Source organism: Mytilus trossulus, chromosome 13 (genome assembly GCF_036588685.1).
Source record: "Mytilus trossulus isolate FHL-02 chromosome 13, PNRI_Mtr1.1.1.hap1, whole genome shotgun sequence".
Taxonomy (NCBI): Eukaryota; Metazoa; Mollusca; class Bivalvia; order Mytilida; family Mytilidae; genus Mytilus; species Mytilus trossulus.
Genome location: NC_086385.1, coordinates 15,227,222 through 15,254,189, shown reverse-complemented (window position 1 = coordinate 15,254,189; position 26,968 = coordinate 15,227,222). Strand labels below are relative to the sequence as shown.

The 26,968-nt window shown below is 32.4% G+C and overlaps 2 protein-coding genes and 1 pseudogene across 2 annotated transcripts; all 3 read left to right on the top strand.

Moving 5' to 3' along the window:
* The first annotated feature begins 331 nt into the window (after positions 1–331).
* On the top strand, positions 332–21,765 carry LOC134695416 (protein DDB_G0287365-like). The gene is made up of 20 exons (XM_063556659.1): positions 332–457; positions 2,503–2,722; positions 5,119–5,282; positions 5,793–5,934; positions 6,412–6,579; positions 7,093–7,311; positions 7,824–7,928; positions 8,316–8,452; positions 9,027–9,099; positions 9,886–10,019; positions 11,204–11,334; positions 13,849–13,918; positions 14,311–14,445; positions 14,817–14,958; positions 15,461–15,524; positions 16,213–16,248; positions 16,704–16,835; positions 19,057–19,240; positions 20,693–20,913; positions 21,572–21,765. The coding sequence occupies exons 1-19, from the start codon at positions 338–340 to the stop codon at positions 20,849–20,851; spliced, it is 2,535 nt and encodes an 844-aa protein (XP_063412729.1). The 5' UTR covers positions 332–337; the 3' UTR covers positions 20,852–20,913; positions 21,572–21,765.
* Positions 11,889–12,952, top strand: LOC134695417 (vitelline envelope sperm lysin receptor-like; annotated as a pseudogene).
* LOC134694123 (uncharacterized) lies at positions 21,608–26,968 on the top strand. Its single transcript, XM_063555118.1, has 5 exons — positions 21,608–21,765; positions 23,008–23,148; positions 24,341–24,464; positions 26,030–26,173; positions 26,939–26,968. The coding sequence occupies exons 1-5, from the start codon at positions 21,608–21,610 to the stop codon at positions 26,966–26,968; spliced, it is 597 nt and encodes a 198-aa protein (XP_063411188.1).

Below are 26,968 nucleotides of genomic sequence, written 5' to 3'. Positions count from 1 at the left end.
CATGGTTGATTTAATTATAACATGGTACTTGGACAGCCATCGGTGATATATATTCAATTAACTTTCAGAGGTACCATTAAGGATTTAGTACCTATCTTTAATTTGTTTTCATTGAATACAAACAGTAGACAGTGATACAATTTGTACTTAAAATTAATTTAAACTTATTGTAAAAGCAAGTAGCTTAAATATAATTTTACATGATATTAATATTATCAAACAAACACATTTAAGAGGACATATGTTTCAATTAAGCCCGTGCTGATCCCCAAGACAATCTATAATATAAAAGATACCCAGTACCCCGATTTCATTAAAACAAAAAATCACTTTCAAAATGGAGCTGTTAAAGTTCCTTTTCTATTTTATTTGGATTTCTGCCTGTGCAGCAGAGTGTCCGGAATCTGATGCAAATTTATTCAAATGGAGCGATCATGCTGGAACGTGGAGCGGCTCGGTAAATATACTTACATCAAGAATTAAATCATTTTCGTGCATTTTACAATTAAAGGGACACTAGTTACGAGATAAATGAAAAAATATAAAATATTTTAATTTATAATATGAAATGAAACAGACCTAGACAAATGCACGAGTCTGTTTGTATTTATAATGATGTTCATATCGCTTATATGGCAATCAGAGGTCTTCGGGCGTCAACTTGTCGGTTTTGACTATTTGATTACCAATTATTTAAGAATTGAGTTGAACGTGGTGTCGTTTATTGTCTACAACAAGTCTTAAGCATTCTTAACAATCGAAATACCTTGTCCCGAGTCACTAAAGTCAAGCTCACACTAGAAACTAATGATAAAAAAAACCACAATGGTCCTGTTGTAAAATAATGACTCAGGGTAAGTTGGTTTGAACTATTTTCCTACAAATTCTTCAAAATATGTATGGGATTACACGAGTTGGATCATTAGAAACATTATAATTAAGCCGATTTTCTAATTTTCACGGATAACTTATTTAAAACGAAATTTGTTTTATATTGGAATGACTGTAACTATATGATCAAAAGAAGTAAAGACATATACGTTGTTCTACCTACATAGATATAGGAAGATGTGGTGTGAGTGCCAATGAGACAACTCTCCATTCAAATAACAATTTAAAAAGTAAACCTGTATATTTATACTTGTATCTTATGAATTGAATTGTATTAGTCTTAATTTTTGTTTATATTTTTTGATTTCCAAATTGATATAATCATTCTAGGAATAACTAAAGAATAATTTTACGGTTTTGAACTACTGTATGAAATTGTGAATGGAAATTGGGAATGTGTCAAAGAGACAACAACCCGACCATAGAAACAAACAACAGCAGAAGGTCACCAACATGTCTTCAATTTAGCGAGAAATGCGCGCACACGGAGGCGTCCTTCAGCTATACTATAGTATAGTTCTAAATAAACAAATGTCTAAGCCTGAGCCAAGGTATGCTCGCCATGAGCGCGGGAGATCATGGATTCGATCCGCGTCGACCCCTGCATGGTAGCATCTAAGACTTGAAACATTTTGGCGTAAAGTGTTAAGACTGATCGACTCTTATTCAGAAAAGTGTTCCTTCTCTTAGTCAGAAGAGTGCTCCTTCTCCTAGTCAGAAAAGTGTTCCTTCTCTTAGTCAGAAAAGTATTCCTTCTCTTGGTCAGAAAAGTGTTCATTCGGACTGTATACCGTGTGAACTACCTTATCGAACAACCTAACTTGTCGATTAGGTCTAGTACATATAAAATGTAATATAAAGGATTTTCTTAATAGATATTATGTACATCAAATTTGATTTGAAGTGAGAGTACGATAATATTTTAACAGTGAAAATCTGTTATCTAAACATTTGTTTTCTCTGCGATCAATATTTTATTTTGAAATTAAATTTTGTGTTTTGTCATTTCAAAGGGGTTTAATAAAACACTAATGTGATATTACTCGAACGATTTAAATCTTTTATTACCTTTTTGGCCGTTAGCTATTAGATTTTATTTATTTGTCTATTTCTAAAAATTAAACGACCACTATAATAACGTTGGTAGATAACACGGTATTTGGGATCTAATCTAAATTTATTGTTGGGCTCCAGGCTATCTAGGCAGATGACAGGAATGTTTTACTGTCCCTTTGGTATCTTTCGTTCCTCTTTAAGAGCATAGTGCTTCATTGATTTATATTAAAATAACTAAAATAAAATGAATACAAGACATACAAGACTAACAAAGGTCAGATTCTCCTGGCTTGTTTTGTGAGATCTCAACACTTCCCATATACCTCTGGCCAATGAAGAAAAAACCCACAGCAATGCGCACAGTAAAACCCAGTTTGTAAGAAGTCCAAGTCCAATGTAAGAATAGAAACTAAGCATAATAACAATGATACATAGAATAACAAAGAACTACTAGCAGTTACTGACATGCCAGTTCCAGACCTCACTTAAACTGATTGAAAGAGTGTGTCTTCATCATATGACTATTGTATACTATGTATTTATTTTTTACTACAGCCTCCAGCTGAAAATGATAACCTAACAATCACACAACCAATATTACTAGACGAACAGCCGCCAACGTTATACTCAATAGTCATCACATCTACTGGTAAATTAGTTTGGGACCCAAACACTGAGGTCCACCTGAAGGTACATTGGGTCCAAGTTGACGGAGAACTACATATTGGGTCAGAGGATTGTCCATTTCTGTCAAACACTCATATCACCTTTCTAGGTAAGCAGATTGGGGATGGGGTTGTAGTGATGGGAGTGTTGGGGTAGAAAATAATTATAGTAGTTACACCTATACTTTTAATAGTACTAAGTAAGTTGGGTTCTAAGTACGCAAAAAGTAGAAACACAAAAATACTGAACTCCGAGGAAAACTCAAAACCGAAAGTCCGTAATCAAATGGGAAAATCAAATAATTAACAAAGAGGCACATAAATGCATATATCAAATTTAACAACCACATTCATTGCTAACTTATATATATATTTTAAATCAACCCATTAACAATGATAAAGGATTGAAATATTGAAGTCCTGTGACTAGTGTAGAGTCACATATGTGACGTCAGAACGAAACGTTACACAGGATGAGATATACAATAATTTTGTCGTTAAAAGTATTTTAAAAAAAAACCAGAACAATAACACAATGACATAATGATAAAACAATCACATAATGGCGGAATGTTTAAAAATACAGAGTCACTTCATATGTACCAAAGACATACAAAAAGTAACACGTACAAAACCCACCTGCAAAAATGAAAGATAATACAAACAACACTTTTACGGGATGTATAAGTTCCGAGCCACGTCAAATAGATATCACCGAAAACAGACCAAACAGTAAAAGTCATATTAATAATAGAACAAAGACATAAAAACAATATAACACGTTATTAAGATGACACACAACGTCAATACGCAGACTCTTTACTCTAAGACCATCATGTAATTTTTATGAAGTTGATACGGAATATTTATCAACAAGGTCTTGGTACCTTCCGATGAACAATTCTTTAGATAAGGAAATCATTCGACGATAACTTAAAACGATCTCTAACTCCAATTTTAATGAGAACGATAAAAAAAAAACCATTTTACTAGCACTTACTCACTAACCTCTCTTAAATATTGACCTTTAACCGATAAATAACCTTTTTAGTCAAAATGATAAGCGGTATCATGTTTTATAACGATTAAAAGGTTTCAACGATAATCAATTATAATACTAATGTTAGCAATAAAATCACTGGGGTACAATGTAATAAAAGAGAACGTTATATATCATTTATAAAAATATAAAAATGAAATAAGAAATATATCATTTAAGAAATTGTTTTTGATGCTAATGTTAACATGTATGTATTAATATGAGTATATTATGTTCTAGTACTTTAATTAATCTTATGTTTGATATTTATGTACGCTTTGCTTATTTTATGGACCCCCAGAAAGATACATTTAGTTTAATGAGTTAAATGGTATTTATCTACTTAGTACATTTGCTTTGGCCTGGGTGGTTGATTGGTTTAAGTACTTCATTTAATGTATCACTAGCCTCTAAACACTTGATTATGTGAGTACAAACATGACAGGTGCTTTAAACTCTGATCCTCATTAACTAGAATTACCAGTTATCATATCGAAGATCGGTCAGTGATCTGGGCAATCGGACATACTCCACTAATAAAATGGCCTATATTATGACAAGACCTACCTATTGTATTTTTGTTGAATTGTTCTCTTCCCGAACCTGCATGAAATATTTGCCACTGGACGGTAAGCAACCAACAATCAATAATTAAAACTAGTCACTACGATATAGCTATGAAAATGGCATAAAACATTAAACAACCACTCAAGCATGAAATGAACATCGAAAGGCTGATTTGATTTCATTGTAATGACATTTGTGCTAAAGTGAATGTTAAAATTTAAATGACAAATGTATTTATGTAAGTTCCTTTTCTGATTAGTCGATAACCAATTAAGTTCATCCTTCAATTAACCAAATATTGTTCAACTATAAGACACAGATAATTTGCTCCACATTGAGCAAACGGTAATGTGAATATTTCATTTTGAAAAGACAGTTGATATTGATGTCCTCTGCGTTAATTCACGGTCCATGTTTAAACTGTATCGATTTCTTTGAAAAACTGAACTAAAAATGAATACCACATATATGAGAGTGTCACCTGATACTTTATAAATAACACGTAGCTGAGAGTGTGATAGAGGAGATTATTACCACTAGAAATCATTGTCAACCGCGACGAAGCTTTACCACCCTCTCAGCTATATGTTATTTAATTTATTATACTGAGTGTCAAATTCTTATTGTTATTCAAGCTAGAATTAAAAGCAACGATCTCTGAAGAAGTTCACAAAATAACATACGTTACAGTTTAACAAAAATAACAAAAGTGAAGCATGAAGATTTTTTTTAATTTATTATTTAAGTTGGTAACTGGACAATTCATAAATGAGACCGAATGATAATTGCATTAATACTTTGACGAACAATTTCACCTCATCTTACCCGGTTTTATTTTTGAAACGTTTCGATAAATTAATTGTTCATACATTTTGCAAACTTTTGAATTGTTTATTTCAGGAAATGTTGAAGAAAACAATCTTGGTGCCGGCGGAGATAAAGCATTGTTTGTTACTGCTGGTGGAACACTCGAAATTCACGGAAAACCAAAACATTCCTGGACCAAATTTGCGCAGACCACTCCAAAGTTCAACACAGGGACAGAAGTTATTGCTAGCCAAATAGTAAGTAAAATTTGAAAATATTAAGATACACTGATTAGAGAAACGGGAATTTTTGGCCACGTGGTCTGAGATGTTCAACTATCGTACCATTTGCCTGGTTCTCCGTAGGTTGTGAGTACAAATCCAGCACGTGACAGGTGCGCAACTCCTATCGTTTGTTCTTTCCGGGCACATATTCGGCTTTCCTCCATCAATAAAACTGAGTGCTACAAAATAAATAACTGCCAAACATCAATCAATCAATCAATTAGTTAGTTTGATTAACATCTTTACATAAGCAACACGACGGGTGCCACATATGGGGCAGGATCTGCTTACCCTTCCGGAGCACCTGAGATCACCCCTAGTTTTTGGTGGGGTTCCTGTTGTTTATGCTTTGGTTTTCTATGTTGTGTCATGTGTACTATTGTTTGTCTGTTTGTCTTTTCATTTTAAGCCATGGCGTTGTCAGTTTGTTTTAGATTTATTAGTTTGACTGTCCCTTTGGTATCTTTCGTCCCTCTTTTACAGGAAACCACTAATGAAAAAGGACTAGCTGTTTACAGTATCAACCCAACTACAGGAGAACTGATTGACTCAGCTTTCTTCAACTTTTTGATCAATGGTAGAAAATATCCAGACCTTATAATTTCATTTGTTAACTTCTTAGATGGTAAGATTGTTTATATAAAGCCTTTTGTTGCATAAATTCTGATCTGAAAAGCACATAACGTGTAATTTAATAAAAGTTTATTCCTGACGTGATTTTCTTTTTCTTAGAAATTGTTGTTATTTCAAAAATCGTATTTTCACACAAAAATAATAAAAACTCGATTAGAGAAATTTTAACTTAAACTTAAACTTTAACATGGTCTACTTGTTTTAAATCTTTTCGACCATGGCTCTCATTTATATAAGAATTACAAATAAGATCTTACAATGGTATTGTTTTCAGTTGTTTGCAGTTTGTCGGGAAGCATAGAAAAAAAACGCCTGTCAAATGTATTTGCTAATTTATCAGGAATATGTCAGTCGTTTGATGTATTTTGGAATTCTTTTGTCTGATTAAGAACTTAATATTCATATGGCCATTTATTTCATTTTTTTATTTGTGTAAACTGTATTTTGAATGTAAAATTGTAAAATGCAGGTAGTCCCGATGGCAACATAGTTGGTATTGCAATACACAAAGACTTACCCCGTAGAGGTGACATCACTGGAGCATTTGAAGCGATCGAGATTTTAGCTGGACAAACAGATGGAACAAATCCGCTCAGGGACACTGAGGATGCAGTGTATGCTCTTCTTACAACAAAAGGTAAAATGATATAAATTGTTTTACATTAGTCATTTTGAGGCCCAGGTGTAAGCCAATACTACATGTTGAAGGCCGTGCTGTGACCTACTAATATATGCATATAGTTTACGTTGTCTCATTAGAACTCATACCATATGTTCTTATATATCTATTTAGTCATAAAAATATGACTATGATTGAGCAACAGGGACAGTCTATAAAAGCTGTCTCGAAATTACATGTATGTTCTGCTCACATCAAAATGTGAAACAATAAATCTGTTCAGGGATGCTTATCATGATTATACACTCTTCTTTAAACTAAAGATAAAACAATAATTTTGCTCAAGGAAACAAGTGATTCTATGTCTGATCTTCTTATAACTAAATGTGTTTACTTAGTTAACATTGTCTTTGTCAGAATGGAGTACACGATCCTGATAGTGCGAACCAAGATATTGGTGATTGAAGTTGTTTTCTGAGTACGGTTATTGCGATAAAAACATATATTAAAAGAAGCATATTTTAATTATAGGCTCAACTACCATGTCAAAAGAGGTGTACCTACCGTTGAAGTCTAAAGGCAAAACAATTTCTGAAGCTTCAATGGTTGTTGCAGAATTCATCGTCGTTGTGACTAGTACATTTGATATGAAAATGAAAGGGAGGTCTAAAGCTGAAGTCTTGGTCGCAGTTGATTTGAAATACAGACCAGTTTTGACTTTTATAGAAGATGTCAGCACATGGGAAACAGGTAGTTAAAGTCATAATTTTATATCAATTTAGAAGAAAAAAGAATTTTGCGAAGTCTCACATTTTGTTATCCATGATGTATTGGAGGCTTACTACACGATATACACTTATTACCATTCACCTTTGATGGCCTAACGGTGATCTTAAGTAGTAAATATCCATATCCTTTGACCTTATGTTGTTAGTTTTCAAACTAGCTATCACACGTTATGTAACATTTCTATTATCTTATATCCATAGAAGCTTAATTTCTATTTAATAAGTAATAATAGCGAACAAGTCAAAATAATTTCACTTTTACGATTCTAAAACTGTTTGTTTTGGTTCTTTATTTTCTGTTCTATAAATGAAACAATTCTTTTTATCAAACCATATAGTGTGGGATATGTATATCGTAAATTTCAATTATATTTTAATATATGAAAAATCTATTTGGATTATGTTCATACCTTTTACATTGTACCCTCGATTTTGTCAATTTTTCGACATCTCATCTTTTGTTATATTTTATAGGCGATACTGTCGTAATTGCATCTACCGACTATGACTGGAGACAGGCTGAAGACAAAACTCTTATTGAATGCCCGTCCTGTAATGATAAACAAATACGGGTGTCAAGTAAGTATCTGTAATAATAAAACTCACGTGACAACACATAGACACACCAACAATGGTATCCTGATTATTATAAATATTGACGTTATAGCTAAATGTTAAGGTTCCGACATAACCTTTTTGAATAGATGCGTAAAGTTATGTTTTACTATAGATTGTCATTCTATTTGTTTTATTCTCTTTTGGTAAATCAATAAACTGAATAATTTTTTTTTAGATTTTTACTCCAGCATGGTTAAATAATTCTCGAAGATGGATATGAGGGAAAATACAATTAAATGGTTTTCATAATTCATTCATTTATCAATAATATTTGACGAAGATCATTAATTTTAAGAGGGCAGCACAGCTATTCTTACTATTGCCTAATGTATTGGTTATCTTTTACAGGTCCATTGAAGTTCACTCAATATGGAGAAATCTACAAAAATGTTGATATGAGAGGCGAAGTCGGACTACTAACCAGAAACATTTTGTTCGACACTGAAGATGCAGAAGGATCGACTACATATGGAGGAAATCTTAAGGTTATTATATCGCTGTGTAAACGAATGTCATTCACAGTGTGAAAAGAAACATACAAAAAACATCGAACTCCGTGGATAATTCAAAACGGAACGCCCCTAATCAAATGGCAAAATCAAAATCTTAAACACACCAAGCGAATGGATAAAAACTGTCATATTCCTAAATTATTATTTGCACTTTCTTAATTCATATGTCGCCAGGAAATGAACTAACGGAATGGGGTACCTGTTTGTGAAAACTCTGTGCATTGTTTCCTTTCTTTGTTTACTTTGTAGATATAGCCTTAATCAATGTATAGTTTCACACTATTTAATTTTCAATCCATACTGCATGGTAGATGAATGGATAAGACCCAATCCCCAAACGACCCAGGTTTTGAATTCGTATTAGTTAGTCGAATAACTGCCATTTTGTTTTATTTTTTCAAACGAGTAGAGCTTTATATTGAGATATTGAAAGGATTTAAAAGCGTTCAAGTTGAAAATTCTATTACAATTAACTCTATTTACAGGTACTGAAAGGATTTAAAAGCGTTCAAATTGAAAATTCTATTACAATTAACTCTATATTTAGGTACTGAAAGGATTCAAAAGTGTTCATATTGAAAATGCAGAATTCAATGATCTTGGTCAACAAGAAGTGTTAGGTACGTAAAAATAATCTCAGAATAACGTTTTTAAATGTTTCGATTACATTCTATATAACTAGAAGTTAAGCAAGTCACATTACATAAACCTCTGCTCTCCACATTTTGAAAGATCGTGGCGGGAAATTGCTTTGAAAACGAAGATCAAATAAACTAAGACAACAGTAATTTACCGCAATTCAAATATCGTAGATCGAAACAAATCATACAAACTCTAAAGGAATTTTATGAACTCAAACAACACATTAAAGATATCTAGATTTTGATTGTGTACACCAACTATGTATTTCGTCTACCACAGAATCATTGTTAACGCTTTAAATAAGAATAGTTGAAATTCAAAACAAAGCACGAAGTCGAACAGTATTGAGGGCTTCTAAAACCGTGTTGAAAATGATGACTTTAACTTCACCACTTGGAAATTTGGGATTTTAGCTTCCTCATAAACATCACCCCTTTATCAAGGAAGGAAATTCACCTACTGGAATAACAATATAATTGGGAGATATCAACTCTACATGCAGGCGTTATTGCAATGGTGCCTCATATAAATTGAATGTTCATAATTTCTGATAGATCCGTTCATGTTAGTCACTAACTTTAAAAAAAAAAAAATATTTTTTGTCTTTTATTATTTTATCAATTCTTCAAATACTTAAGACTCGGACATCATTGCAGAGACATGTGTTGACAAAATGCAGTTAAATATGTAATATTAATATTATCTATTGGCATGCATACTACATCTCATTATCTTTATCTTTATCAATTTATTTTTTGTTACAGGCAGATACCCAATTCATTTCCATATGTGTGAAGATGTTGATGCTGATGAAGCTACTCGGCCATGGATCAAACACAACTCTATCCATCATTCAAACAGCAGATGCGTTACTATACACGGAACACATGGTCTTATTGTAAGTATTGATACTGGTTATGTCAGAAAAAAGTATGACTAAATACCGAACTACAATGCAAAATTAAATATGGAAATCCTTGAAAACGGGACAAGTTAAAGATATAGTGCGTATTCAGATATTTAACCCCCTTTTTCGTAACGCAAAAAAATGTGTTTAGATAATAAGTCCTGCAAAAATTGTTGAAAAAAACAGGCTTAACGCTAAGTGCTTGGTAATTGCATGCTTGTTATTTTGTACTCCAAACCCACGTTTGTCTACCACACACTCATCAGTGACTTAAGTCTTAAGGCCACTTAGTATTCCTACAATTCAATGTTTTCTACACAGTCAATTCATGATTATGAATTTTCTAAACAGTTGATTCATAAATATGAATTTTCTTAACAGTTTATTCACAAATATGAATTTTCTAAACAGCTAATTCATAAATATGAATTTTGTAAACAGTTAATTCGTAAATATGAATTTTCTTGACAGTTAATTCGTAAATATGAATTTTCTTAACAGTAAATTCATATCTGATATTCCATGTCAACACATAAACGCGGACTACTGCGCTGGTGATACATTTGGAGAGGAATCATCCACTGGCAATTTATTGAGGAAGGAAGATATTCGATTATACACCAATATGATCATAAATTCTATGTTCGTTATTTTTAACTAATGTAAAAGAATAATGTGCAAGATTACAAAAAGACTTAATATAAATATTTGCTTTGTTATAGAATAAGGTTAAAAAATAATTGACGTTAAGATAACTACAAATTTCAAATTTCAATAAAATAAAAAATCAAACTTAACCATAAGGCGAATAAGAAAATAATAAAACTATAAAAAAGGAAAAGGAAGAACAAAAGTCCACAAAACAATGAATTGAAAACTACAAGACCGAAATGAAATCGAGTGAACCGGGAGAAAGACAAAACTCCCTTTGCAAGTGACATTGTTTTGTGGACTTTTGTTCTTCCTTTTTTTTTTTTTTTTTTTTTATAGTTTTATTATTTTCTTATTCGCCTTATGGTTTTATTTTTTATTTTTAATTATTGAAATTTGAAGTATGAAATTGAAGAGCATTAAGGACCAACATTCCGAAAGGTGGTTGTCAAATAATCTAAAGTTATCTGTTCTGTATATCGGATGGTTTAAAATAAACTAAATTTTAATTTGTTTATATTTAGGTTGAGGATAACGTATGCTACATGACAAAGGGTCATGGATATTTCTTGGAAGATGGTGGTGAGAAGAGGACTGTATTGAATGGAAACTTAGGCCTCGGGCAGGAAAAAGGAACACTTATTATTGCTGATAAGTAAATATCTTAAATATCTCATTAATGCATTTTTCTTTCAACAACAAATTTTGTAGTTTCTAAGTCATTGCAAGTGTGTGAATTACCTCTTAAAAATGAAAAAAAATTTCAATTCTACAGAATAAAAAAGTTAAAATCACAAAAATACTAATTTCTTAGGAAAATTCTAAACGGAAAGTCGATTATTCACTTATCAAATGGCAAAATCAAAAGCTCAAATACATCAGACGCATGGATAGCTGTCATTTTCCGGTTTTGGTATATGCAGTTTGTAATGTATAACATGGTGGATTAATCTTGGTTTTATAGCTATCTAAACCTCCCACCTGTATGACTTCGCATCAAATTCCACTTTATTATCAACGATGTATGAACAAAACAAATAGACATACTACTAGTATGTAAAAATGACAAAATAGAGGTACAACAGTCACATTAGTGTTATAATCTTAATCACTACTGAAAAAAACATGTAACAAAGAAGCACATAAAGACATATAAACAAAGCACATAAGCAAAAATGAAAGACAAAAAAATGTCATTTAATCGCCTATTATTCAAGAACAAACTATACGGATTTTGGACACAGGACAAGTCACCGAACAGTATGCATTCTTTTGCTGTAGTAATCTTTTGCCTTTTTGCGGTGTACTGTCATGCTGTTCCACCGGATACTTGTTAGAAGTAACCCACAGCTGCGGACAGCTTGGATCAGACGGTTCATCAGATGGTGCAGGAGCTAACGTTACTGTAAAGTCTGATCTGCATGCATTCGCAAAACTGACATGCAATAATAATGGCGTTCCATTCACAGTAAAGATGGCGGAGATTAATGACTCAAATACTGCAGTAACAACAAACCTGTACTATGACGATGATTCCACTGCAACCCTTGGTACAGATTGCTTCTTTTTCCATCCCGCTCAAGAATCTGAACTTTATGTAGTTGAGATAGAAGTATTCTGGGGATTCGGGAACGCCACATTGATGGAAGATTATGAAACCTACACTATAACGTGTACTACCAATGGAGAGGCTTCACAGACTCTTGGTAACAAAAAGATTGATGACAATCGAATTGTGACAACGGATGGCTTAGTACATACACTTGGTGATGCGTATGCTGGTAGTTCGACCTTGACACTAAAGAATGTTTTGGGAGAAGACATAAGTGCTACTAAAGTATCTATGGGAAAGAAAATTTACTTGGGATTTGTCAATTACTGGTGGTAGTGAACAGGGATTAACACCTTACGACTGTTATGCAAGAAACAGCGATAGTTCAAAATCATTCAAGATATTAAATGCAGGGTGTGGTGATGGCATTGTATTTAAGAAATCAGTAGGTTTTACAGTTTCTTGAACAACAGCTAAAAGTCCATATTTCAAAGTGTTCAAGCTTATTGAAACTGACTCCGCCAACACTGCTGTAAAATACAGCTGTTTATTTACCACATGTAATAATACCTGTGATGGGTCCAGCTGCAGTCTTAGTTTCAGAAGTAAAAGATCTATAGACCAAGATCAAGACATGATGATGGCGGATTCAGAAACATATCGCATTGAGCGACCAACTTAAAGTGATCAGAGTCAACGTGGGAAAGAAAGAAAAAGAAAAAGTGACGACACTAAGGAGCACGATCTCTCATCGGTGGCCTTATTCTGTGTGGCATTACTGTCAATATTGTCACTCATTTTCTCTTTATATTCATGTATACGACAAGAACGATCTCTATCACAACGGGAATGTGTTCCAGAATGCCCACAAAGTGAGATGTGTCCATGTCCAGAATATCCTAGACGGGTTTAGGACATTGTTAAATCAGTGATTAAATGGTTCTAGTCTAAAAAAAAAAGAAAAAAAAAAAAGAAAAAAAAGAACAAGCTATGCGTATTTTATAAACCATGTACTTTGATATAGAAAAAAATGGTGATATTGGACAAAATATTTTAATTACCCTGTAACAAAGGAAAAACGCACTAAGGCCCAATATCTGACATAAAATCATATACAACGTACATGCTTTACACAGCCAATTTTGCATAGGTATTATTTTTGTACCTAAAATCCGTAGTTATGAAAATTTACTTTCGATATTTAGTACTATTTCTTTACTTTAAAATTATTGAACTATTTACGTACCTGTATTTAACAGTACTTGATTTGTACTTAAAACTTTGGTACAGAAATAAAACCAAAAGCGATCACAATATTCCATATTTGAAAATTATAAATTTAAGAGATTTGAAATAGACATACTATCAACGTGCTGAAAATGTAACGGTGTAACCAAAATAATGTAGTACTTAAATTTTCAAGTACTGTAAAATACAGGTACCTAAATATAACAATAATTTAAGAGTAACAATATAGTGCTAAAAATGAAAAGTGGATTTCCAGTACTACAAAATTTTGATACAGACATAGTATCTATGCAAAATTGGATTTGTAGGAAGAAATTCGGCAAAATTTAAATTTAAATTTAAAACTGCCATTTTACTTTTTTTTCGCAGATCACCATCTACCTTCTGGATTACGAATCCTCTTAGTACCGTCACAAACAATGTAGCAGCAGGGGGAGAGGTAACTGTTTACTTAATCAGCACTGTAGTTTAGTTTTTCCACTTTGTCAACTCTCATGATATATGTGGTCGCCACAAGTGTTGGAGGTCATAGGTATGAAACCCGGTAAGGTCAAACTAAAGATGTTGAAACGGTGTTTGCTGTTTCCCTGCTAAGTTCGTGGCATTTAGGAGAAGTCGCTTTGGAGCCAGAACAGTGTGTTTTGGTAGGAAGACAGGATTGATACCTTGTGAACTAGCACGTTACAAATCTGGTTCAGCGTGTCGATGTAGTACACAGCAGGGTTTATATCCCTATCACACTACCATGTTGACGTTTAGAATATGCGTTTAATTTATCACTGGACGTGAAACAGCCTTCCAACCATTCATAAACAATTTTATATTTTACAGGGACGAGGATATTGGTTTACATATCCCCGAATTCCAACGGGACCTTCAGCTGATAAAGGATACATGTTAAAAGATGAAGCAAGACACACAGTTATAACTGAATTTGACAACAATGTTGCCCATTCAAATAAAAAGGTAGGCATGTAAAATATTTTTATCTCGTTTTTTTCATGACGAAAGGGCAATCATGGTATCGATGAGCTTTCACAGGTTTCTTTATTGAAACAACTACAACAATCACAAGTAATTAATAAATAAATTTTAAAACGGAAAGTACCTTATCAAATGGCATAATTATACACATTAAACGAACGGAATACAACTGTCATACTCTTAACTTGATATAGGTATTTTCTTAATCAGAAAGTTTTGAATTAATCCTGGTATTATACATATTATAGCTAGCTTAACCTCTCACTTATATTACATTCAAATGGGCATGGCCATTTATTCAGAAGCTTCATATACTGTTATATATTTATTAGTTGTTGCTACATTAATTTCAGCATGGATTTTTCCTTGATAACGAATTTCACCCCGACGGAAGTGCTACTGGATACAACAGATACAGACCAAAGGAAGATCCCATAATGCACCTGAAATATAAGAATTCTACTGATAAACCATCTATAATAAACAGAATGACAGGTAACAAACATAATAATATATATGCATATCTATTATACAAGTTCGTGTTTAAGATAGCTAAATAACTTTAATTTATGATAGAAGAGTATCACGTGTGAATAAGTCCATAAACAATCTGAAATTTCAACAATGTTAGTTTTCCTTAATTAACTGAAACACTGATAAAACGGATTTCAAACATTTACAAAACTAATTATTTCAATGAATTTTAATTTCTTCCACTGGTGATGCAGATTTATTCAATTTCTGGAGTCTTAAAATGTTTTGGTGGTATAACTTGACCCTCCTTTGGGAATATTGGTGCTTTGTAAATTCGTATTTTTTGTTCAACCTTTTAACCTTATTTCATTCGTATTTTCTTTGAAGACAAATCAAATATTAGGTCCTGGTATCTATGATGAATCTATTATTAAATTTTTCTTATCATACGATAAGTATATGAGTTTAAAGGGTATAAAAAATAACGTAGTGTGATTATTGACTTTTTCTATATCCCTTTTAGGCTACAAAAACAGTCCCAGAAACGCATGGATTAGGGGAGGAATGATTAAAGTAGTCCAGGCATCGTAAGTCATTATTTAATATCTGACTAAGATTACGAAACATCTGACATATTACCCGGTTTTGATTGGGTTCCAATGGACCAGTCATTAGTGTTTTGATTGTGTGTTGTGTACTGAAGACTGCCTTTGGTCTTTTTTTTGTTTCCACAGGAGATGGCATTTTAGATATGAGTATCTTTCACATATCTATCACTTATCTATTTCAAACGTGAATATTTTTAAGACATTTCATACTTGGATATATTCCCTGTTGAAGTATTAAGTTGAAGTGTTTAGAAACTAATAATATCAATAAGATACTTACACATGGGAGATGCAGTACATATCAACTGTTAAACTTGTATCTTCGTTATAGGATTCCTGAAGTTATATCAGATGTTATACTTTATCTGATATTTGTCATTGTTGTCATTTGTTTCAGTTCGAATTAGTAAGCTATACTTATAAAGCTATAAAGAAATAATCCATGGCAGCCATAGATTTGTTTTCATTTAACCATAGGTTTTGGCATTTATATTCAATTATTTTACCATGAGCACTTTTAACTTTTCTGGTGTTTTTCTTGATTCTATCAGTTATATTTGTTTTTACAAAGTCTCATTTCTACATAATCGTTAAAAAAATGTATTTAACTTACTTTGAAATATTTAACAATGTTTAATATACTAGTATACATTCTTCATTTTTACAGGTTATCAGACAGCGCCGAGTTACTTAATATAGTTAAGTAAGTTTTACATAAAGCTCTCGTGTGAACGCACACACATAATCACATACCACACTTGCATTATAGTGTTTTTTTCGTTTTAAATTTAAGGTCAGAATTTGATTAATTATTTTTTCATTTTTATTTTCATCTTTAATATAAAATTTTAGATATAATAGTTTGATCTGGGCATTACTGAAGATACATTTATTGTCGTGCGTATTCAGAGCTGAACAAATGATACAATCAATGTGAATTGCCTCCATTCATTAATTGACATAACTATTCTGTGCATCTTTTACTACAAATGTAATAACTACGACATTTTTCTGTTGAAATGCATTTTACGTATCCATTTAGTGAATATTAACTTGATCGAATTTTGCCTTAACTTATAACTTACTTTTACTAAATATCATCTGTGGTCAATTATTAATGTTATACTACATCGTGTTATTCTATATATGATATTTTAGAGAGAATGCCGCCCGTCAGTTCATTGACCAGAGTGTATTTATAGGAGATTCTCCTAATTTAGGAGAGCCAGCAACAATTAACGGCCAACCCGTATCAATTGGAAGATCTTTCCCAATGATTTCTGAAAATATGTAAGTAATGAAAAGCTATAAGAACATTGATACGATGGAAAAAATCTAAAACCAACAGAATGAATTGATACCAGAAAAGCTAATCCATTCATTATTTGGAATTCGTCTTCTCCATTCTCACTCCATTCTTACTTTGTTTGTCTGACTAACAAATGTTCAAATTTGGATCAATGATATGCAACATTTCCAAAGATACAAGTTTATTCTTAAACATTTTTTTTGTGCGGTGCAATTGATATAGATTGGGTATTATTCATACGCAAGGACTATACATCCAAGGAGGGGGGGGGGGGGGGGGGTTATCTTCCTGATACAACGGATAGTATTTCAGTTACAAACTTCATCGTATGTTTATTTAATATTGCTGTAATAATGATGTTGGAACGCGATTTTAATTTTGGAACCTTTCTCTGATTTATTTTTTTGAAATGGGTCTCGAGCATGATATAAAGTAATTTAAAAGAATATGTTGTTGTTGTTGTTGAAGTTGTTAACCACATGACAAACACCGAGATATGGTGTCATTTGTCACATCTCGGTCGATGCCGTACCTTCATATAGATATATTGATTGCCGATTGACATGTTGTGTTTGACATCTTAACATCAACAATGAATTATAAAGAAACGGAAATAATGTTTAATATCCCCAATTATAATCATAACTGACAGTGAATTGAGGAGCTGTGGTGCAGACACTATTCATTCAATGACCTTTATACAGTGGAGCCCATTTAAACCGAACCTCTTGGGTAGTAAAGATTCTTTCAGTTTTTGGCGATATACAGTTTATCAGGTTTACTTTGCAGACAATTTGATATGACGAAATTTAATAATCTTTAGAAAAGACCTGTTTTGGAATATAAATAAGTTTTCTTAATGAACTTTTTTTTAAATGTTATAAAGTCATTTTATAAAAAAAAAATCTGTTTGCAAAAGTAGGGATTTTTCTTAATATTAAGGGTGTTCTTTTTCATGCAGAAACCCCAAGCCGTATTTTTGGCACAGCTTTTAGGAACTTTTGGCCTGCAATGCTCTTCAACTTTGTACTTGTTTTGGCTTTAAAACTGTTTTCATATGTGCCTCACTAATTAGTCATGTGTTGACGAAACGCGCGTCTGGCGTATTAAATTTTAAACCTGGTACCCTTTGTTAGCTATTCGCGTGTTTCTTTGTTCTATATGTTCTTTCATTCCTTTATATTGTAGTCCTGTCATGTAATGATGTTATTTTAATATTTTATTTTTCTTTGCCATCAAAGCAGGAGGTTTGGCATGCCACAAAATTAGACTCAACCCATCGTTCTGTTTTTAAAATGTCCTGTATCAAGCCAGAAAAATGGCCGTTGTTATAATATAGTTCGTTTCTGTGTGTGTAATATTTTAATGTTTGTTTCTGTTGTGTCGTAGTTTTCCTCCTATATTTGATGTGTTTCCCTCAGTTCTAGTTTGTAGCCCAAATTTGTTTTTTTCTTAATCGATTTATGAATTTCAACAGCGGTGTACTACTGTTACTATTATTTAAGTTAGAACCGGTATATGTATTAACAAAATTACGTAAATATAAGCACATTAATGTTAAATTAACAAATGTGTATTCTTCCCTGGCCAGGATTTGAAAGCATGCTATGTATATATCTAACATTATCGAGCCAATATTCAGATGAGTAAAATATACATAAAGTGTTTTCAGCCTTGTATCACAATCACCGGTGAAACGATGGATGACATGATGTGTCGTAGAGGTGTCACTGCTTCAGACTTAATTGTAATAAAATCATTTCTGTGACTGCATCCTACATCAATTGGTAAAATCCTTCTGCATAGATAATTCAGCTGATCTGTAAAATTTACAACTTCGTGCTTAATGTATAGTATACTGTGTTATGACGCTAGACGAAACTAACGAGGAAAGCTCCCACCCGGCAGCGACATTTTATTTTCGTATTTTCGAAGAGACTATGTGGCCATTGCGCTATCGCTGCGGGCATAGTGCAAAGTGATTTGGTTCCAAGGTCCAGATTTTGTGAAATCGAATCCCGGCCAGGAAAACAAAAAATAGTCGGGCTGATGTTTAGAGAAATTATTTGATCAAGTTTTATTTGTTATAATTTTTTCATTGTTTACTTTCAATTTTGAATTTTCCTCGGACTTCAGTATTTCTGTGATTTAAAAAAAATTATTTATAATTGATAAACTACAATTCTTGATTTAATTTTCAAGGATGAAAAGTTTCAATCCAAGAAATGGAATCGTCTTGAGAAGAGGGCCTATTAATGTGACAGATGTGTTCTTTGATGGATTTGCTGATAACGAATACTATACAATGGGAGCCATTGGTTGGGATAAACTGATCAAGCAATCACCCTTGCACAGTATTACTAATGCACAGTTTGGTTTTTCTGATGTAAGTTTAAAATTTAGATGGAAATAGGGAATGTGTCAAAGAGACACTAACCCGACCATAGAACAGACAACAGCCTAAGGTCATCGATAGGTATTCAATTCCCGCACCAGGAGGCGTCCTTCAGCCTAAACAAATATATATGTTTATACTAGTTCAGTGATAATGGATGTCATACTAAACTCACAATAATACACAAGAAGCTAAAACTAAAAATAATACAAGACTAACAAAGACCAGAGGCTTCTGAAATGGGACAGGCGCCAAAATGCTGCGGGGTTAAACATATTTATGAGATCTCAACCCTCTTATTCATGAAAGATGGACTAATGTGAAGTTATACAAATGCAGATTTTTTTTTATGTAAGTTTATTACTGTAAGGATTGACTTATACTGTAAGGATGAACTTATATTGTAAGGACGGACTTATACTTTGAGGATGGACTTGTATTTTTTGTCTATCTGATGAGCCTTTTTCAACTGATTTATATACTAGTTCGTTCTCATGTTGTACTGTTATACCACTGTCCCAGGTAAGGGGAAGGGTTTGGATCCCACTAACATGTTTAACCCCGCCACATTATTTATGGATGTACATGTCCAAAGTCAGGAGCCTGTAATTCAGTGGTTGTCGTTTGTTTATGTGTTACATATTGGTTTTTATTAAAAAAAAAATACATAAATTAGGCCGTTAGTTTTTTCGCTGGAATTGTTTTACATTGTCTTGTCGGGCCTTTTAAAGCTGACTATGCGGTATGGGCTTTGCTCAATATTGAAGGCCGTACGGTGACCTATAGTTGTTAATGTTTGTGTCATTGTGGTCTTTTGTGGATATTTCACATTGGTAATCATACCTCATCTTCTTTTTTATATTATGTGAAACTAAACAAAACCTAGAAATTAAAAATGAATACTATTAGTCAGAAGAAGATTATGTAAGGAGCAAAACTATCTAGAAATATTTATAGGTCATTATACCTGAAGCTCCGTTTTGATATATTGTTTTTGTTAATGGCGAGAAAAGGCTGCTTCTGACTTTAACCTTATTTGGATAGGTATAATCAGGTTAAATCGAAAGAAAAGAAATATAGAATTTTCTTTAATTTTGATAAACCGCCTACTATTAAATAAAATAAAAATTTGTCAAACAGTCTATATGAGTTCGCATAGAGAAATATCGGACAAAAGGTAATACAATAAGACCAACTATTACCCTCAAAGTTAAAAATTCCACTCATCAATACCATGTGTTTTTGTATAATTTTAGATTTATAAATGATTTTACGGATTTCAGTATCCGATTATTATTTGGAACCTTTCTAACTATTTTGATCTGAGCGACACTGATGAGTCCTATGTAGACGAAACGCGCGTTTGGCGTAATAAATTATATGCCTGGTATCTGTGATAACTATCTAGCCACCTTTCCATTCACATTTATTTTTCTACCACAGCCTAGCGAAGGAAACAGAGTTAGAGATATTCTTCAGGATGAAACGGCGCGAACTGGTGACGATATCCGAACATTCAGGGATATGGATAATTCCGTAACAGACCTTGGTGTATCAGCCAACTCTGTCGTTACAGTTCTAAGTCCTGAAGCCTTCACATGACAGAAGATTGTAAGATTAGGTCAAATTGGAACTTCGGATACTGCAAACATGCTTTTGGTAAAGTAAGTATTAGACGTTAGTATAATTGTATAGTTTCTACACATAACCTTTTGGGTGGAGAGCTGTATCATTGGCATCTTCTTATTTATGAATACAGAAAGAAAAAATTGGTAAAACACATTCACCAAATACTAATAGTAACTCTTCAGTTCTATTTTGTCGAATTTATCTGATCAATTTGACCTTGAAAATCAACTTTGAGAAACTAAAATACAAATATATCTGGAAGAGAAACAATTGTCTTTTAACGGTAGCTGAATATTGGTTTGCCTTGAGAGAACGATTAAAAAATTAAAATGGCGATTCACATTCTTGAATATACCAGGTATTACCAGAATGTTGTTATGCCCCATTTATGGGTATAATGTTTATTGTTCTGTGCGTCCGTTCGTTCGTCCTGCTTCAGGTTAAAGTTTTTGGTCGTAGTAGTTTTTGATGAAGTTAAACATTGTTAAAGTCAAATCAACTTGAAACTTAGTACACTTGTTTCCCATGCTATGATCTTTCTAATTTTAATTCCAATCTAGAAATTTTCTCCAATTTCCATGGTCCACGGAACATAGAAAATGGTAGTGCGGATTGGGTATCCGTGTAATGGGCATACATTCGTGTTTATTCTGTTCTAAAATTCTCTTAAATAAACATTGCTGTTTATTTCAGTTAGGTATAAAGTACTCATCCGATAACGTTTTGACGATGACTAGGGACGATGATTACGAGACCGCCCGAGTAGATGCGGATTCATCCGAAGATGCCAGCTTTCTTGTCATTACAGGAGACAGTTACAGCTATTCTATGTTTTTTGAAGAAGAAGTTCCAGAAAGTATTAATATACAAATGGTAGGATTGTCAAAGTAAGTTTATAAATGAATTGGTAGTAAATGAGAAGATTCTCAAAGAATGTTCCGAAAGAATGTCACATACATGGTCAGATCGTCGATGCTAATTATAAAAAAGGGAGATAAAAAAAAACAATCGGATTGTCAAAAAAAGGTTCAGAAAGAAATTTAATTCCAAAATAAAAAAGAAATTATTTGATAGTCAAAGTAAGTTGGATATCATGAAAACAACAATCGATTAATGAATCACATTATGTTACGAAAGATGTGTAGATAGGTGTCAGTCTATTAACTTTTTAGTTATAATAAATTCGATTATTCAAGTGTGAGAGAGAATTTCAATTTAAAAACATATATGTACCTAAGTTTATATATGTAGTATTTTCACTTTATAGAATCATTCATAGGAGTATAACATTGATATCATTAGCCAAATGAGCATTAGGGAACAAAGTAATCCTAACAAATTTCATACGTTTTTCTTGTTTCTCTTTTTTACATACATTAGTCCATTGGTTTTCCTGTTTGAATGGTTTTACACTAGTAATTTTTGGGGCCCGTTATAGCTTGCTGTTCGGTGTGAAGGGCTTCATGCTGAAGACCTTACTTTCACCTTTCATGATATACTTTTATAAATTTTTACTTCGATGGAGAGTTGTCTCATTGGCACTGATACCACATCTTCCTACATCTACTCACATATTAATTATATGTTATGGAACTCCTTTTTAATATTTTTTTTATTGGTGGGGAAAGGCTGACTTTTACTTTATAATCAGGATCAACTTATTTGTTCTCAAATCAAAAGAAACAAAACATAAAATCGGCTGATTGCAGTTTAATATGAACAAATTGGGTGTTATGTGGCAAAATATTTACCCAATATTGTACAACAAACCCTTAGTAGTTTCATTCATTTGACAAAAAAATTCTATACCTAAGTAAATTCTTAATCAGAACTAAAGAATTAAGTGTAAATACATCAATCAATTGAAAAGATAAGCAAACAACATCAATTTGGCCAAAATGCAGTTTACAATGTGTACTATGTTTTTCTGTTTGTCTTTTTCATTTTTAGCCATGGCGTTGTCAGTTTGTTTTAGATTTATGAGTTTGACTGTCCCTTTGGTATCTTTCTTCCCTCTTTTACAACAATAGATAAAAGCCGTACGTTATATGTTTGCTTTATGACGATGTCACTTCCAGGTCAAACTTTGTACAATTATTGTGGTTTCTAATGATTTGTCTCATTTTCAGATCACACGGTGTACGACTAGGAGTTTGTATCCCATCCGATGCTACCTTTAAAATCACCGGAGGAAAGATAAAATGGGCAGCCGTAGATTCATTAAACGACGTTGTTGCTATCGGAGACTATTTTTACGATTCCGATACTGGGTTTGTGTTGTTAATATTATAACATTATTCTATAGTCCGAAGTGGCAATTTATTGTCCACGATTTATCAATAGCTAACAGTAATAGTTTACATGTTTTTGAATCATAACACATCAAACAAATCCCACTAGGAATGAATTCACTGGTTCTGCTTTCTATGTGAAAAATAATAACAACAAGTTTGGATTTCATGCGTCCGAAATTATGCAATTTCAAAATTTAATTGGTACTTTGTGTTTAAGTTCAAATAAAGTGGCAGTTATTTCATATCAAAACAATACCTTATATTGACTTGTGCAGACACAATCATCATATCTTTAATTGCATAAAAGAGCGGACTGGTTCCTGTTAGTTTGATATTACAAAGATAAGTAGAACCATGTACCAACTATAATTTCATATTTTTTATTCTTTTTTTGCTATTAAAAAGAAACTTTTAATAAGGGTTCCAAAGTGATTCCAAATGCCTTAGCATACAAACATTACCTGAACGTTTTAATTATTTACAAAGTTACAGCTCAGTGTAGAATCTATTTTGATTAAAAATATCTACTTTTTCCGTATGTTCAATTTCTAACCGGCCCCAAATTTTAATTGTAGTTATATAATTAAAGAATTGAAAATTGACTTCTGCTTGTTGTCCGCCAGTTCATGACAGGATTACTTAAATAGTTTCTTGGTAAATAAATTACACTTTTGTTTTTATAAATTTAGGTTTCATGTCTCTCAGGCAAGATGACTTCAGGTGAATGTGTGTATTTCCTTTCATGTACCTTATATGCATGGTAAAAGTAACACATCTAAAGGGCTTTAGACACACCATATTTATAAAATACAATACAATTCATCAATAAGGGCCGACATCAAAAGTTTAATGTATGATAATAAATAAACTTTATTTACATAGATTTTTCACTGACCCTCACCCTCTCTGAAATTAATTTGGGAAAAAATGATTGACAAATAAGGATATATGTAAAATCGATTTTGGATAAACAAAACTTGCAGCAACTTTAACCTCAACCCGAAACCTTTTTTTATTAAGTATTTTTTTTTTTATCCCACATTGATCTTTTGATGTCGTCCCTGGGAGTAATAACATCTCACACAATGGGAACCTGTCTTTTTGTATACTTTTTCAAAATGTATACTAGTATCCGTATTGAAATTATGATTTTTTTGTGTGTTTATAGGTACCTTGCCTTATTTTTGGCTGATGTAAGAGTAATGATCAATATTGAAAGCGGGGATTTAACTCAATCTGACTGTTTAAGTGCTGCTCATGAAAAATTCAGCCTTTCTTCAGATTCAAATGTGGTAAGTTTTTTTTCAAATTCCAATGCTGTCAAAATCATGTTAATCGATCTGACCAGATTTTCATATTTGATTTACAACATACCTAACACTTATTCAAATCATAATAAGTCTTTAATATACAGTTAACAATACATTTTATGTGCATTAAATCTAGAGGTTATCTTAATAACTATAGAAAGGACCTACGAAAACTACCGACGGTCACATAAATTAATATAAACATAAACATAGATCTCGTGCAATTAGATTTTTCTATGTCTATTTGATTTTATGTTAAATCTAAATAGATATTTGCAATTTTACCTGTGTGAGAATTATTGATCGATCAATCAAATAATTTATCTATATTCCAATTTCAATGATAAAATTATTTTCTTTTAAAGCCGGAACACGCATGAGTCATGATAGCTTAGCGGTTAATTGAAGTTCACATGCATACGAATTCAATTTGGTCGAATTATTCGGATGCAAGTGAAGAATTCATCAACGATGTATCTTTGCTTATTCTGACAAAATTTAACCATTCTGCAATACTGCCCGCTAAAAACGAAGTATTATTACTATAATTTTACTTTCATTAATTATACAACCAAGAAAATCATAATTTAATTTTAATATATTTATATCGTTTCAAGTTTAATATCCCTTTAAGTGTACCGAAATTAGTGACTTTATTTCAAAAGGCTTTATTTGCGTTTTATAAGACAAGGGATATTTATACTGTGTTTACTACTGCAACATCATAAACGATACCAATTTTACTACAGCAGGTGAGCTTTTCGAAAATTTGTGTCTCTTTATTAATGCTCGAGGCCAAATGTTTAAGAGTCTAAAACACTGAAGTGACAAAATGCTTTCATATATTTGTACAACATCGTTTGCTATTCTGATGTTTTTCTTATGATAACATTAGTAACGACAATACTTGATCGTTATTTAACGTATTTTTTCAAATGTGAATACATTCTAGTACTCTTTATGTCGGACAATGCCTAGAACATTCGTTGCTAGTACAGTGTTTAAAGTGTTTAAAAGGTTTTCAGCATAATGTTCATCGAAAAGAAATTATAGAATTGTGCTCTGGTATTAGCCAAGTACATAAATGACCGGCATCTGAACTAAATAATTCCTTGATCGATACATAGTACCCTGGAGTCATTAATATTCGTGAATACCGATTTTCGTGGGTTTCGCGAAAAAAGCTTAACAAAGAAATTAAAGGGTCAACAAAATATAAACTTCTATAAAGTTTTGTTCACACTTTGGCAGAACCCAAACACTACAACACTACTCGAACTACTAAATGAAAGACGTAATCACGGAAGCCGACAAAAATGATCCGTAGACACAGGTGGCGAGATAGAAACCGGGTATATCCGTGTGGATGTATGCCAATCGTCTGCATTCATTAATATATAAATCATTTATCATATAACATATTATATTACGTCTTTCAGTCCGAAACCCGAAGAAACCGGGTATATCCGTGTGGATGTATGCCAATCGTCTGCATTCATTAATATATAAATCATTTATCATATAACATATTATATTACGTCTTTCAGTCCGAAACCCGAAGAAAGTTTACAAGTTTACTAGAGCTACTAAGCAAAAGACTTAATCACGAAAGCAGACAGAAACGAGCCGTTGACACAGCTGGAGCGATAGATACCAGAGAACTTCCTGCTACTGCCAATGAACCACCTGCGGTAAGGAATTTACTTTCCAGAATAATACGAACAATAAACAACAGGTCCCGAATTCCAAAATCTCACTAGAAATACGATATCAAGGAGATGAGTCAAATATGTTAATGAATTTTCTTGTACAATCTTTTTTTATTTTCAATTTTTTTTTCAAAGAATTTCAAAGAGAAATTGCGCGTCTAAAACACAAAATTTATAAGCTGGTAACTATGACTATTTTTTTTTTTAGAAACTATGGTTGTTTGGGTATTGGTTTGGAATAAACCCTACATTTTATTATGAGTTGATTTAAGATTTACTTGACCGGTTGACTATTTGTTTTATCATCGGCCCGTTTGATTTAATTTTCTTAATTGGATACAATTTCAGTTATATAATGTCAATACTTCTACTATTGTGAGAAACATAAGACAGAATACAGTTTTAATTGATCGTTTACAAACCAGAAGTAGATATAGTGTACGTTACATATCAACTTTAAATCATAAACGTAATGCACAACTAACTCTCTTGCAGTACGACATGTCTGTATCACATACTCTCGTTCAATACGTTATGTCCGCTTCACTAAATCTTGTGTATTAGGATACCATTACAATCATTTTCATTCTACACAGATTTCATAAAAAATGAACTTATAATGCTTTACATGAAGTGTCTTACTGATTGTCACTTTAATTGACATATGAGGAATAACTATCATGCAAATCAACTTTTCTCTCAATTATTATATTTGTTTTAACTGAGATGTTTTGTAATTCTTTTCAGAACTGGGGAGCAGGTTCCACCAGAGGATAA

Coding starts and splice junctions, on each gene's coding strand:
- LOC134695416 (XM_063556659.1), top strand. CDS start 338: ATGGAGCTGTTAAAGTTCCTTTTCTATTTTATTTGGATTTCTGCCTGT. Junction 5,283..5,792: donor AAGTTATTGCTAGCCAAATA/GTAAGTAAAATT, acceptor CCTCTTTTACAG/GAAACCACTAATGAAAAAGG. Junction 16,249..16,703: donor GAGTTACTTAATATAGTTAA/GTAAGTTTTACA, acceptor ATGATATTTTAG/AGAGAATGCCGCCCGTCAGT.
- LOC134694123 (XM_063555118.1), top strand. CDS start 21,608: ATGACTAGGGACGATGATTACGAGACCGCCCGAGTAGATGCGGATTCA. Junction 21,766..23,007: donor CAAATGGTAGGATTGTCAAA/GTAAGTTTATAA, acceptor TCTCATTTTCAG/ATCACACGGTGTACGACTAG. Junction 23,149..24,340: donor TTTTACGATTCCGATACTGG/GTTTGTGTTGTT, acceptor GTGTGTTTATAG/GTACCTTGCCTTATTTTTGG.